Source organism: Podarcis gaigeae (genome assembly GCF_964106915.1).
Source record: "Podarcis gaigeae genome assembly, chromosome: 3".
Classification (NCBI taxonomy): Eukaryota; Metazoa; Chordata; class Lepidosauria; order Squamata; family Lacertidae; genus Podarcis; species Podarcis gaigeae.
Window position 1 is genome coordinate 61,717,224 of NC_139680.1, and position 14,308 is coordinate 61,731,531.

Genomic DNA, 14,308 nt, shown 5'->3' on the forward strand with positions numbered 1-14,308 from the left:
AAGTTGTTGACCTTCTCCCCCCATGTAACTGCGGGCAGGAAGCACTTCCTAGATCGTTTCCCGCACGCAGTGGCATCAGGTGAATTTGTGCTCCCTCCAGCTATCTGGTTTGCAGGAGCACAACCGCCCCCCGATGCCGCCATGCACAGGAAACAATCGAGGGAGTGCTTCCTGTGCGCAGTGGCATCGGGTGAATTTGCGCTCCCGCTAAAGAGCTGGTTGGTGGCGCGCAGCTTCTCCCCCCCCCCCATGCAGCTGCGGGCAGGAAACCCCCCCCAGATCACTCCCTGCTTGATGCTGCATCTGGGGAAACCGTGTTCCTGCCAACCGAATTGCTGGCGGTGTGGTGGCCCCCCCCCCCCCCCCGCTGTGCTACTATCCGTGTATTGGATGATCCCAGTTTTTTGATGTGATTTTTGAGTCAAAAAACCTCATCCAATATGGTAAATAAAATCAAAACACGAGTTTTAAAATGTAATCTTATACTCTTTTACCTGTTAGTAATGGTTGGTTTCCACTAGGGTTGCCATATTTCAAAAAGTGAAAATCTGGACACAAAAGTTGTTGAGCTTTGCCCGAAGTTGTTGAACATTTTTTCCAAAATCTAAACAAAAACCCACATTAAATCGAGCTTTTCTAAAGGAAATTCACCAGATATAGACTTCCGACTTGGGTTTCCCATACGTCTGGATTTTCCTGGAAATTTTGGCAATTTTTGCCTGGACACTGTTTCCGACTGCCATATTTCGGCTATGTCCGGAAAATTCTGGACATATGGCAACCCTATCTTCACCAGCCTGCCTACTGACCAGGGGGTGGTGCTGTCCATCAGCTTCCTTCTCCTTAGCATCACTGTTACTCTCTCTTCTTCTTCGCCAAACCTTTATTAGGTATTATAAGTATAAAGGTAAAGGGACCCCTGACCATTAGGTCCAGTCGTAGATGACTCTGGGGTTGCGGCACTCATCTCACTTTATTGGCCAAGGGAGACGGCATACAGCTTCCGGGTCATGCGGCCAGAATGACTAAGCTGCTTATGGCGAACCAGAGCAGCGCACGGAAACGCCGTTTACCTTCCCGCCGGAGCAGTACCTATTTATCTACTTGCACTTTGACGTGCTTTCGAACTGCTAGGTTGGCAGGAGCAGGGACCGAGCAACGGGAGCTCACCCCATTGCGGGTATTCGAACCGCCGACCTTCTGATTGGCAAGCCCTAGGCTCTGTGGTTTAACCCACAGCGCCACCCATGTCCCTATTATAAGTATAATATTGCCTATTATAAGTATAGGCAGTCATAAAACATCCATATAAAATGTTAAAATATATACAAATAAACAGCCATGTAAAATATGTAATAATGAGGATTTTCATTGGAATTTCTTCCCAATAAATAGTGCCATTCACCACTCTGAGAGTTACTATTGACAAAAACTCAGCTACCCTTGCAGTTACTCTTATAGAACAGAGCAATAGGAAGATGGGGACAAAAGTAGAATTGGTTGGCTCCACCAGCCATAGCCTCTGACTCCACATTGTTGGGGTCCCTGCCTTCTCACCAGTCCAAATGGGCACCAGTCCCTTCTAGAAAACACTACAGGAAAGAGAAAGTGGGATACTACCAAGGATCTTCCAGCCCAGAAGCTCTGGAGGACAAGACAACATCACGAGGTTGTCCCATATCAAGGGACACAGATCTTATCCTACAAAGTTCTGAACATAGTTGTCAGGGGCTCAGGAGCAGAGGCACAGGAGAGGGAGGAAATGGAGAGTGAGGGGGAGGAATCCGAAGGGAGCGTAGGCGGTGACAGTGATCAGAGGGATTCCATGAGCCTCTCCAGCGAATCGGAAGATTCACAGAAGGGAGCGCCGATGGCCAGGGGAAGGGGGGTGCCAAGGGGGAAACCCCAGAAGGAAGGGGCCAGCGGGGACTCCCAGAGCAGCAGTTGGAAATCAGGACCAGCTTCCCCACCAGAGCACAGTGGGGGGGAGGAGTCCCAGGCATCGGGACCAGTGTTTTCACCACCAGCGAGAGGAGATGAGTCAGGATTGGCCACGCCTCCATCGGAGAGCGGGGAAACGGTCAAGAGGAAAGTTACAGGCTGGGCGCGCGCGCCAAGTTCAAATGTACAGGCGAGCGGCACAGCAGGTAGCCCAGATAGGGAGCCAGGTCCTAAAGCCCGCCGGAAGGAGGGGCAAGACTCAGGGGGGTCAGCGTCAGAAGAGTCCAGAAAGGAGGAAACCCCAGGGGGCAGAAGGACCCAGAGGAGGAAAGAACAACGGAAGAGGTGGAGTAAGGCTAGAGTCTTAAACTGGTGTCTAAGAGGCGGAGACTCAGATGGAGCTTCGCCGATCTAAGCTCTAAGACGTAGAGTTGCACACTGCGGTTTGGAAATGGAAACTAATCCTCAATAAAGACTTTTATACGTTATTACTGACTAGCGTTGGTCCTCTGTGAGCTGGGACCTGGAGGCAACTCTGACAATAGTGTTAATCTGACTTGGTCATCAATAGGAACCAGTACATTTTGCTAAGTGAGCTTTTGATAATGTACATCTTTTGAACGTTCCAATCAGGTTTCTTTTATAACAGCTATTTCCCCAGTTTTCCACCATCAAATTACTGAAAAGGGTTTAATGAGCTGAACAGTTTCTTTGGTTTGTTGGCCTTCTTCTTCAGTACCCAGGTGGTGGAGGCCAACTATTGCAGAACCAATTAGGTGACACAGAAAACCTTTTAAACATGACAGATTTATTGCAAATAATGTTATTCTAAACCCATGTATAAAGTTGGATTTGTGTAAGAAAGCTGCTCCAAGGATCTGGAGGAATTCCCCACTGGCTCTGGATTTAAGAGTTCTGAAATTTCCCAAGTCTTTCAAGGTGGGTGGGAATTAATTATTACGGTTTCATTTATGCAGCACTCTGCGCTATTCAAGTAAGTTAGTGAGTGAGTCTGTAGGAAGTTAGTGAGTGAATATGTGAGTGTATCCCTTGGGTAAGGCATGTAATCAGACATTAAGTCACAGATACAACCCACAGATGCACTGATATTATTATTATGAAAAATCTAGGAAATAAGCCTTGAACTGACTAAGGATTGACCAAGAGGCTTTGTACTATGTAAATAAATCAAAACATGACTTTTAAATTGTAATCCTATACTCTTTTAACCTGTTAGCAATCCTTAGTGAGCTCAGTTGGGCTTTCTTCTGAGTAGATACACTTATTGAGGGTAATTTCAGTTTATATCAGGCATCCCCAACCTGCAGCCCTCCAGATGTTTTGGCCTACAACTCCCATGATCCCTAGCTAACAGGGCCAGTGGTCAGGGATGATGGGAATTGTAGTCCAAAACATCTGGAGGGCTGAAGGTTGGGGGTGCCTGGTATATATCATCAGTCAAAGCTGAAGGAGCCAGATTCAGACCCAGTGAAAGCAAATCCATCCACGTTTCTAGTGCAACCTTTCTCAGCGTGGCGTATGCAGGATTATTCGATTTTTAAGTATCTCAAAACAGCCATGTGAGTTGGGCAAACTGAAAGGTCGCTTGATAACCTTCATGAATTAGCAGGGATTTGAAGCTAGATTTCCAAGCCTATTCCAAGCCATAACCCATGATAATTACCCATACAAGAGACACTGTAGATTGTATTTTATTCAGAATTAGGAATAATTTTGCGCCCTAAAATGCAGCAGAGGTTTTCCGAAAGAAATCAGATAATAGAAGGGTTGTATAACTGTCACCTACATTTCTCGAGACATTTATTGAATTATGTGGTTTAAAATGCGGAATTATTTTTATGATGGTTAGTAGTATAGTTAGATTCTGAATGTGGAATTTCTCTCCTCCTTAACCCTGATCTGCAGCCAAGAACAAACCTGGGCTATAGACTATGGTGAAGGAGCGAAATTTTCCAACTTTTAAAACAGAAGGACTTCTAATATTTATTTATTTGTTAAATTTATAACCCGTCTTTCCTCCCAAAGCAGCTCAGGGGGGCAAATGCACAAGGGATAAAGTGAAACATCTAAAAGCGATTCTGATACAGATGCAAAGTGGGAAAGATCTTAGAAGGCTTTTTGGAAGAGGAAGGCACCTGTCTAATATTTAAGGGGAAGGGATTCCTACACTAAAAACCCAATTCCAACCTTGCGTAGAATGGATGTCCTGATAAGGCGCTCACCTGCAGTGCATAGGGATGGATTAGCCGTATAAGAGGCGAGACAAGCTTTTAGGTATCCTGGTTCAAAGCAGTATAGGGCTTTAAACACCAGAACCAGCACCTTGAACTTAGCCCTGTAGCTAACTGGGAGCCAGTGCATTCTTGCAGGAGCAGCAGCAGCAGCACAACATGGTGGTAATACCCTGCTCTGGTGAGCGGTCAAGTCCCTGCATTTTGCACTAGCTGAAGTTTCTGGATCACCCTCAAGGGCAGCCCCACACAGCCTCCACATTGGGGCTCCACATTGCAGTAATCCAACCTGGAGGTTACCCATGTATGGCTACCCTGGTCCAGAAACGACTGTATTACCGATCAAAGCTGATAAAAGGCACTCCTAGCCACTGAAGCCCTGCCCTGTGTGCAAGGGCAATAGCTCCTGGGGGCCCAGACACTAGGGGCTCCCCAATTTATTTATTTTTTGAGGGGGCTGGGCACTTTAATATTCAGAGGTCTCCACACAACAGGATGTTGTGTTCAGTCCCCTCACTCAACCGGAGAAGCTGGTGCCTCTGCCTGTGTGTCAGACCAGTGACAACTTGAGGCAGCCCCATGGCCATCATGGATGCCTTGAAGCCCCAAGCTTGAACACTAAAGGCAGCCTCAGTATGGCTGTTGAAATCATCCAGAACCATTATTCTGGGCACTTCCAACAGCACACCTGTCACCAAAGAGTCATTTCTATGCAGAGAGGAAAGGTTAAAATGTTTGTGGGTTTCTTTTAAAGAAATGAGGGGGGGTGTGGAATTACTGGCGGAAGACTAAATTTGATTGTGGCTCTACCTGCTTTTCTGACCATCAATTCATTTTAGAAACCTGACACAAGAGCGTCTGCCTTCCACACAGGTGCGTTAACAGTGGAAGAGGCTGAAAAGCATTTTTAAATAGCACAGGTAAAATTGGGCAGAGCAGGACATTGCAGCACAAATTGAGGCTTGTACAGTGGTACCTCAGGTTACAGATGCTTCAGGTTACAGATGCTTCAGGTAACAGACTCCGCTAACCCAGAAATAGTACCTCAGGTTAAGAACTTTGCTTCAGGATGAGAACAGAAATCATGCTCTGGCAGCGCGGCAGCAGCTAAAGTGGTGCTTCAGGTTAAGAACTGTTTCAGGTTAAGAACGGACCTCCAGAACGAATTAAGTTCTTAACCCGAGGTACCACTGTATTAGAAATCAATCTACAACCAAGTTAGAATCCAAAGTGCACAGAGTGTCAGCTACATCTAGTGGCTGCAGGTAGGTTACTGCAAATTTCCCACAGGCACGGCCATGGCCTGTCATCTATCATGTTAAATTACTCCTATTTCATTTGAAATATGTAAAACTCGACTTGAGATCAAAGATACTCTGGATTTAATGTCCCAAGAACTCATGAAATCTCCTCGACATATGTGTATGATGCTTTAGACTCTATTTTAAAAGGGGTCACGCTTGACTGACAGTCTTGGCAACTGTTGGGAAAAGCCGCAGCTTTTAATGAACATCCACTGCAGTGAGAGAAAACCAGCCACGGAATGGTTAATATAAAGGTAAAGGTACCCCTGCCCGTACGGGCCAGTCTTGCCAGACTCTGGGGTTGTGCGCCCATCTCACTTAAGAGGCCAGGGGCCAGCGCTGTCCGGAGACACTTCCGGGTCACGTGGCCAGCGTGACATCGCTGCTCTGGCGAGCCAGAGCCGCACACGGAAACGCCGTTTACCTTCCCGCTGGTAAGCGGTCCCTATTTATCTACTTGCACCTGGAGGTGCTTTCGAACTGCTAGGTTGGCAGGCGCTGGGACCGAGCAACGGGAGCGCACCCCGCCGCAGGGATTCGAACCAATGAACAAAAAGCTAAGTGGCATCCCGAGTTGCCTGCCTAGTTTCTCTTTCCCTTGCTTGTTTTTGTTATAGCTAGAAACTCCTGGTACTGCTAAGTAAAATATCCTGTTTAAAATATGCTGTTGTGTCTGTCTTTGATGTGGTGAAACAAAAAGCTAAACTGCAGCAATAGGATTCGTCTTTCAAAAATGACAGGTGTTAAGAAAAGCAGTTGTAGCCACTAAGAACTGAGCTAACCCTTATAAGTCATACCCCTTCATTTACATACGCTTGCCCCTTGGTCATGGAAGTGTTTGGCATTACACGGAAAAGGATGGTTGGTTCAACAGGTGAATGAATATAAGAGATAAATTTAATGAATCCAATGTGCGTAAACTTGGTTAGCTTTAAGACTAACAAAAGAACAATCACATGGGACCCCCAATCCAAAACACGCTCCTTACTTAAATGGAGCCCTCACATTGGTTTCCTGCTGAAAATCTCCTCCCCAGTTGATATTTGCCTCAGAGGTGCCCTTTGAGGCCAGATAGCGGTGGGGAAAGTTGTTTCTCAGCAAGAAACAGATGTGGGCCTCCAACACGGGCCATTCTGGAGTGGGTCCCCACTTGGCTCATTTCCCATCAGTATAAAGCCCTAGAGCCAAATGACATGAACACCTCTTAAGAGCATACGAAGGGCTTGCTGGATGAAGCCAACAGCCCGTCTACTCCAGCATCACAGGGGTCAGTCGGATGCCTGGGAGAAACTCACAAGCAAAAGGGCTCTCTCCCCTCCTGCAGTTTCCGGCAACTGGTATTCAGAAGAATTACTGCCTCCGACCATGGAGACAGAGCATTGCCTTCATCATGGCTAGTAGCCATTGATTGACACATCCTCCCTGGATTTGCCTAATCCTTTTAGAAAGTTATCAAAGTTGGTGACTATCACTGCCTCTTGTGTGAGCAAGCACCATAATTTAACTATGCAAGAGCTGAGGGATGTCCCTGGTGGTGGGGGCAGGCGGAGGGAGGGATGGAAGGGGGGAAAGGGGGGGAATAATGTATGTGATTATATGGTTTGATAATTTGTTATGTTGAAATTGCTTAATAAAAATACTTAAAAAAATACTTTGAAAAAAACAACTATGCAAGGGGCATACTGTCCTGAAACTTCCAACATTTAGCTTCTATGGACATCCACGGATTCTAGCCTTATGTGTGTGTGTGTGGGGGGGAACGTTTCTCTGTCTGCTTTCTCCATGCCATGCATCATTTTATAAACTTATATCACTTTACCTGCAACTCACCATTTCTCTAAACTGAAAAGTCCCAAATGTTGTCACCTTTCCTCATGGGGGGGGGGGGTTTGATCCATCCACTTGATTATTTCATTGGCCCATTTCTCGACTTTTTCTCCAACTTTACAACATGCTTTTTGATGTGAGGCAACCAGAACTATAAACGGTATTCCAAATGAGGTCACGTCATAGATTTGCACAACGGCAGTATGATATTGGCAGTTTTATTTTCAATTCCTTTTCTGATAATCCCTAGCATGGGGACCTTGATGCAGATTGGGAGCCTGGCCCAGGGAGAAAGGGTTTTAAAAAACAACAACCCTGCTTCTGTGCTGCAGTCCCAAATCTAGATCACAGCTGCTTTTGTTAAAAAAAGAAAGTAAGAAGCATGGTCACTCCTAAGCATGCTATTATTGCACTGGGTCATTTGGCTTTGAGTTAGTATATAAACCCCAATTTCCAGATTCAAAGTGCTATGGGCTAAATCTACGGCACCAAAAGAACTGAAACTTTTAAAAAAATTAGTATAGGGATCAACTAATCCAGGAGTACACAGAAAGGTAAATGTCACATTGGCCAGAATCATTTCTTCTCTCTCAGGCCCAGTTTTCCACACAATTACCATAGTCTAGTTAGGTATATGCCTAACATCTCTATATGGCTCCTTTTGTGTGGAGGATGGGGAGAAAGGAATTCTTTTCATTGAATTCCGATCTACATTCCACAAGGTGGCACCAACGCCTAATATATTCAGGCATGAAGAAGAGTGTTTACATTTCAAAGCTGACCACCCATAACAGATTAGGGGATTAATATTTTGCTCTAAAGGATCTGGCCTTTACTGTTGACATCAATTTATGTGCCGCGTAGGCTTTTGCAGTTGTAAAAGTCATCCAGACTATAAACTGCACAATAGATGTCACCTTCTTCTTAGTGTGCCTCCCTTGAGCACCTCATAAACAGCTGTGAGGAGCTAACTGTTCTTGCCAGATGCATGGCAGCAGCGAGACGTCTTTCTCAGCACCAGCAAAAGTGGCTGTCACCGCTCGCCGCAAGAGAGCGACGCTGTTTTATTATTCATCAGCACCTATTTTCTTAACAAGTGTCTCTTGTGCTGCTTCTGCGCATGGCTTATCGTTGATCTCCATTGCAAATAAAGCGCCGTGTCTATTTATGGCCAAGGCTTAAAGAACAGTAGAGCTCATGTACCATATGAGAACTTTTTGAAAAAGAGCCAAAGTACAGAGGTCAAGTTTCCTGTGCTATAAGCAACTTAAACAGGAACGTAACACTCTTTCCCCTAGCCTAGTTTGCAAAATAATCTGGCAATGGCTGGCAAACTAGGTCACTGCTCACATCATAATTATACACTTTGGTCTAGTGTAAATAAGTGGTTTAAAGTTATTATTATTTTTATTATTCGAGAAAGTTACAGAAAATATTATGGAACAGCTTGGATCTGATCTGTTCTGCCAGAAGTTGAGGAGTCAAGCTCTGACGCTTCACAAACTTCAGCTCAGAGACAGGGTTCATGAAAATGTTTGCAAAACGTTGCTTTTCAGCTGTATGTGAACCTGTGTTGTGACTTTATATACTGTTACAAAACAAACACTAGAGTAATCCAACTCCCAGTATATTTTAAGCTTCTCTAGGAGCTTAGGGTTGCTTTATATGGAAAGATCTGTGAAGGTTGCAATTCTAAAAGCAGTGAATGGAATTTACTACCAAGTAATTGTACACAGGATTCTGCTGTAGGTGTACCTTTGAACTGTCATATATCATATGGAAACGCAAAAGAGCCAATATTGGCTATAACTCCCTATCAAATATACACTCACTGGAAAAATATGAGCTTGTGGCCATGTAATACGTGAAATTGCTCTCCCTTTAAATAAATTTACAAAAACACTAAATATTTTTTTGGGGAAAAAAATACTTGATAGCAGAGTTTGACAGCTTTGTAGCACCTGATAAACTGAAACTTCTTATGCAGTTTGGTGCATGTAAACAAGAAGTTTTTCCTTGTCTGATCAAGAGATACCAATTATTGAAGGATCTCCTACCTAAAGAAATACCTAGACATAACTTTATAGTTCTTTGCTCGATCAGTCACCAAAGAAAGCAGAACTATCCCATGAAGTTTACGCAGAGTATTTAAATTCCAATAGTACGCCTTCTAGTTTAAAAAACATGTTGTTAAGTAATGTTAGGCCCCTCAGTTGCTTTATTAGCCAGGCAACTATTTTTTAGAAGTATAGAATGTCAGCCATCTTGGATCCACACACTTTCCTAGCCAAATACCCCAAGCAATCCAGGTCAAAACTTGACCTCTGTTAAGTCTAAGTCAAAGATGCAGATTAGAGAGCCTTAAAATAAACTGATGCAAGGTTTCAACACAGCTATACCTGTATTTCTGTAAATAGCACACGCAGACAAAAATATAAAATCCTAATGTAATGGTAAGATGGCTGGAAGCAATTACTGCTTGAAACCAAGCATGCACAACCCCAAATATTGACTATTTGCTTATGTCAATGCCCTTGTTCTCAGCTGCCCTTGCCATCCCATATTCAATGATTTTGTTGATGCACAAGCATAAACCATGGGGAAATTTTTTGAATTATCTTCATATGGAAGACTTAGAAGAACCAAAATAATTCTAGTCCAGTTGTTATCTCTCTCAAGGCACAACCACCTGATCTTTCACCACCACCTCCCCCCTCTATAGGAACCTATCCCAAGGCCACATGGCAGAGAACAGGTGCAGGGCACCTGGAAAGAAAAAAATGTTGATGGGCGACAAAGGCAAGCCTTGTGTTACAACAGTATGGAAACCAAGACACACACCCAAGCTGACTGCCACAGATCTAGATGCAGTAATAAGAATGGTTGGCCAGCTAACCTTTTTCTATTTTATAAATACAGTACAAGAGAGTTCAAACCCAAGAATTCTTCTGTTCCCAGAAGGTTTTCCCACATGGAGTCTTGAACCATGACATGCCACCACATCTGTATTGGAAGTTACTATGAGACAGGTCTAAACTTGTTGCATGTATTTCAGTTTTATTCTACAAGAGAGTTTGGTGAATGAGGGGTCAGGTCAGCGCATTCAATTGCTGTGACCTTGTAAAAAAAAAAAAGTGATTAAATCCATTGTCAAAGACACCACCTCCTTTACTCTCATTACTATTGAAATGGCATTTCACCTGATCCTAGTTATTGTTGGGGGGGGGGAATAGTGCCTACTCTTGCCTTAATGTATATACACAGTTTCCACTCTTCTATGCCAAGATGTGGAAGTTATTCATTTTTGGTGTCAGGATTCACCTTCTAGACAGTAAGACTCATTTAAATTTGCCCAATGAAAACATTTCCCACCAAAGTTCTCCGTCTCTTCTTTCTGCCCAATGAAAACTCATGGAATGCAAGGGGTTTTTTTGGTTATCATTTGCTAACTGTGTTAGATGCTAAAGAGGGAACAAAACCTGTCTTTTGTTGAACCCTTCTGCATGACAGCAAATATATTTACGTGAAGAATCAAGTCTTATGGATAAGATAAGTGAGAGTATTTATAAAATTAAAGTTTAATAGATAAATAGAATAAATACTTTTATGCATCATAATTCTGGACGACTACATTTAAAGCAAGTAAATTGGCAAATCACAAAGTTGTTGCCTCTTGGCAATTTCACTTTAGATAAAATCACACAGGCATGTTACAATGTTACTTATGAGACTGATGTCATAATTAGGCTTAAATCCTTAAAAAAAAAACTTTCTGCACTGATCATGACATATAGCATACAATGGTGTCATGTAGATTTTCTTTCAGAATGTTTCACACAACCCAACAGCTCGACAAGTTAAATGGGTTATATGTATCAAACATTTGTGAGGTGGAGAGGAGAAAAAAAATTAAATTCTAAAGAAAAAAATTTGGTAACTGGTGTCTAGAAAAAATTAAAGCAGGTAACTTTTTTTATTGACATTGGCAAATTAAAATAGAATAAATTAACAAGTATGTTCTCAAAAAAATTGTACAAAAATACTGTCAAATTTCCTAAAAAGCTTTCAACACAGTAGTTTGCCCCCCCTGTACTGAATAAACTATGTAAGCACAATGCCAAAATGAAAATATGCTGACGATAGAACCAGAATAAAATAAAATCCTATGAAATGCTTTCCCCAACAACTAGACACCATTCCATTCACACTATATTATTGTCTGTACAGATTGGGGGGTAGGGAGGAAAGAAAGAAAGGGAGTAGATAGCAGAGTTTAAGTAACAGTACTATTTTTCCTGATCAGAGAGGGTTTGGCCCACATTTGTTAAGCTTCCAGTTCAGCAGACTAAAAAAAAATTAGTTTCACTGCAAATGCATAGTTAAAAACAAAGCAAGAGGGCAGTATTTGTGCAGGAATCTACCCTGAAGTTCATGCAACCAACTAATGCAATATTTTTGTCCTTCAACTCAGAATTTGAATGCAGTTTTCAGTCATCTGAAATGATAGCCTATAGAAAATCCACAATATTAAGCACTTTGCCAATATTCATATCTAACAGTTGAAATAATTGGTATGTTGCCAGTGAAGAAATTATAGCTGAGGAATTACTAAAAAAGACAATCAGTTAAAAATTATTATAGGGAAGGGGAGGGCATAATGGAGTGTCCACGTTTAAGAAGAAGAAAAAAGTGGCAGCAAATTTAAAAGGGGGAAAACAATTATACAAGCTTAAAGTTTACTCTGTTTCCCAGATACTTGAGCTCCTAAAAGCCTTTGAAATACTGTGTCTAGAGGGAATGTTTTCATTCATACAGATAAAAAAAGTCAAATCTTGTTTGGCAAGAAGTCAGCAGCTCACTCTGCTGGACTGCTGTTTGCAAACGAAGTCCGTCATGAAATCAAACTCGTTCTGTCCCAACCACAGCTCGGGAAGCTCCTTGATGCGATCCAAGCCCATTTCTATGACTAAGGACATAAGCACCTCCTCGTCGATGAAGTCAGTGTCTATGACATTGGGAGGCAGCATTGCTGCAGGGACGTGGGGCACAGAGGCCGGCACACCGCTGCCTCCTCCGCCGCTGCCTCCACCGTGCTTTGGGTTGCAGTCTCTGAAATGCTGGGTGGCTCCGTTGAGCTGGTGGCTGGCAGGGTGCAAGTCCGGCATGTAGTGGTTGTGAGGGTACGGGTGGTGGCTGAAGTACTGGTTGTTGAGCTTCTGCAGCTGCATGCTGGCCGTCAAGGGCCCCCCCTGGGTGGCAACCGTAGGAGCCATGAACTGGGAATTGTTAAACCTCGCCGTCGGAGGCAGGGTGCTGGGAGGGTGCCCCCCGTTCACGTTCCCCGGCCCCATGGCATGCCGGATCCCACTGTTTGCATTCATATTTCCACCTCCGTAATGTATATGGTCGCTCATCAAGGCACTGAAGGCATGTTGCTGCTGCTGCTGGTGGTGGTGGGTGGGAAACTGACCCATTCCCATTCGATGCGCTGGGTGGTGATGAAGCCCATTGGTTCCGTCGGGGAAGCGCCCGTGGTTCATGGCCATCATGTGGTCTGCCATTTCCAGCCTTTAAAAGTTAATGTTTACAGAGAGAGAGAGAAAGAAAGAGATAAACATTGTGTGTGCGTGCGCGCTTGCCAGCAACCAGCGCCGCTTTTCTTACTAAACTGCCTTTCTCCTTAGGAAACCGTCCGCAGGGTAATCACGCCTCGCGGCACGAATTCTACCCCGGACAGGTCCTTCCCTCCTGACAGCAATGTTTCCTTACAGTTCTCAGGCGGCTCTGGGTTTCTTTTCTCCAGCCTGCAATAGGCAGGAAGGCACCTTGTGGAAAGGGGAAGGATACAGCCGCCTATCCCTCCCACCGCAACTCGTGCACACCCCGGAGCTAAATGAGCGTGCACACCATCAACAATCCCCCTTCCTCCCAACCCGAATTCATTTGCCTCCAACCGCGTACGTTTCTTTTATTTAATTTTTTTTTAGCATGCCCTTGCACAAAACGGCTTACATAAGGCAGGCAGAGCGGCGCGCGACCTTCTCCCTTTCTCCTTGTCAAGAACAACTTTGGGAATTTAAAGTCTGCAAGGGTTGTTTGCAATCCGAGAAGAAGTGGATTGAGGGGTCCTGCTGAAAATGCACTCCTTGGTCCCCTCTCCCCTCCAAACATCCCCATTGATCGCATTGCAGGAAGAAGCCCCCCCCGTCAAAAAAAGAGACCCCCACTTTGCGCGCCACTCACCTCACGCCCTCTCTCTTGTTTGCTCCAAACGTTTTGCTAAAATCAGTCAGTAAAGATCTCCCAGCATAGAGCAAGCGGTTGTCTTTTCCCCTCCTCTGTGCTCGCGTAAGTGGAGTATAATCTTTATATTATTGCTATTCCTGCTGCTGCTGCTGCATAAACCAGTCTCAGAGCCGCTGCTTTCCCTCCTCGGCGCGTTTCTCATCAGCACTTGCCAACAATGAGCTGTATTTCCTACCCAGCTTTGGCCACAGCTAATATAGGATTTCAAAAGGGAGGAGCGAAAGCCTTCACAGGCAACCAGAAGTAAAACCTGGAGCAGGCGAAGAAGAGGGGGGAGAAAACCCAACAAGCCAGGCGGAACTGGAAGGAATCCAAAGAATCCTGTTCCTTCTGCCTGAGTGACACGTGGGTTTGCTGATGTCCTCCGGTCGGCGCGCTTTGCTAAGGACCTCCATTTCACAGATCTCGGAAATGGATCGGGGGCTGCCGGGGGGCAAGAGCGATGAGAGGGAACAGGAACCCTGGCCGCGGCCAGAGTCATCGCTCACCATTATGGATGGAGCGGCACTTCGTGTTCAGCCGCGATCTGTTTACATCCCTTCCCTCGCCCTGATCTATCACGCTATTAGGGTGCTGGCTGTCGTACATTTCCAGCGTGGACATTTATCGCAGGGTTATTCGATATGGGTATTATTATTATGATTATTGGCAGCCATCTGTATATAATGTCACCGTCCT

The 14,308-nt window shown here is 44.5% G+C and overlaps 1 protein-coding gene across 1 annotated transcript; it reads right to left on the reverse strand.

The window, feature by feature from the left end:
- Positions 1-10,884: 10,884 nt before the first annotated feature.
- On the reverse strand, positions 10,885-13,930 carry CITED2 (Cbp/p300 interacting transactivator with Glu/Asp rich carboxy-terminal domain 2). Its single transcript, XM_083731728.1, has 2 exons — positions 13,568-13,930; positions 10,885-12,892 (listed from the first exon to the last, which is right to left on the reverse strand). Exon 2 carries the CDS (start codon positions 12,883-12,885, stop codon positions 12,172-12,174), a length of 714 nt encoding a protein of 237 aa, XP_083587854.1. The 5' UTR covers positions 12,886-12,892; positions 13,568-13,930; the 3' UTR covers positions 10,885-12,171.
- Positions 13,931-14,308: the final 378 nt, after the last annotated feature.

What these genes read in the sequence shown, in the direction of transcription:
- CITED2 (XM_083731728.1), bottom strand. Translation starts at nt 12,885, where the DNA reads ATGGCAGACCACATGATGGCCATGAACCACGGGCGCTTCCCCGACGGA.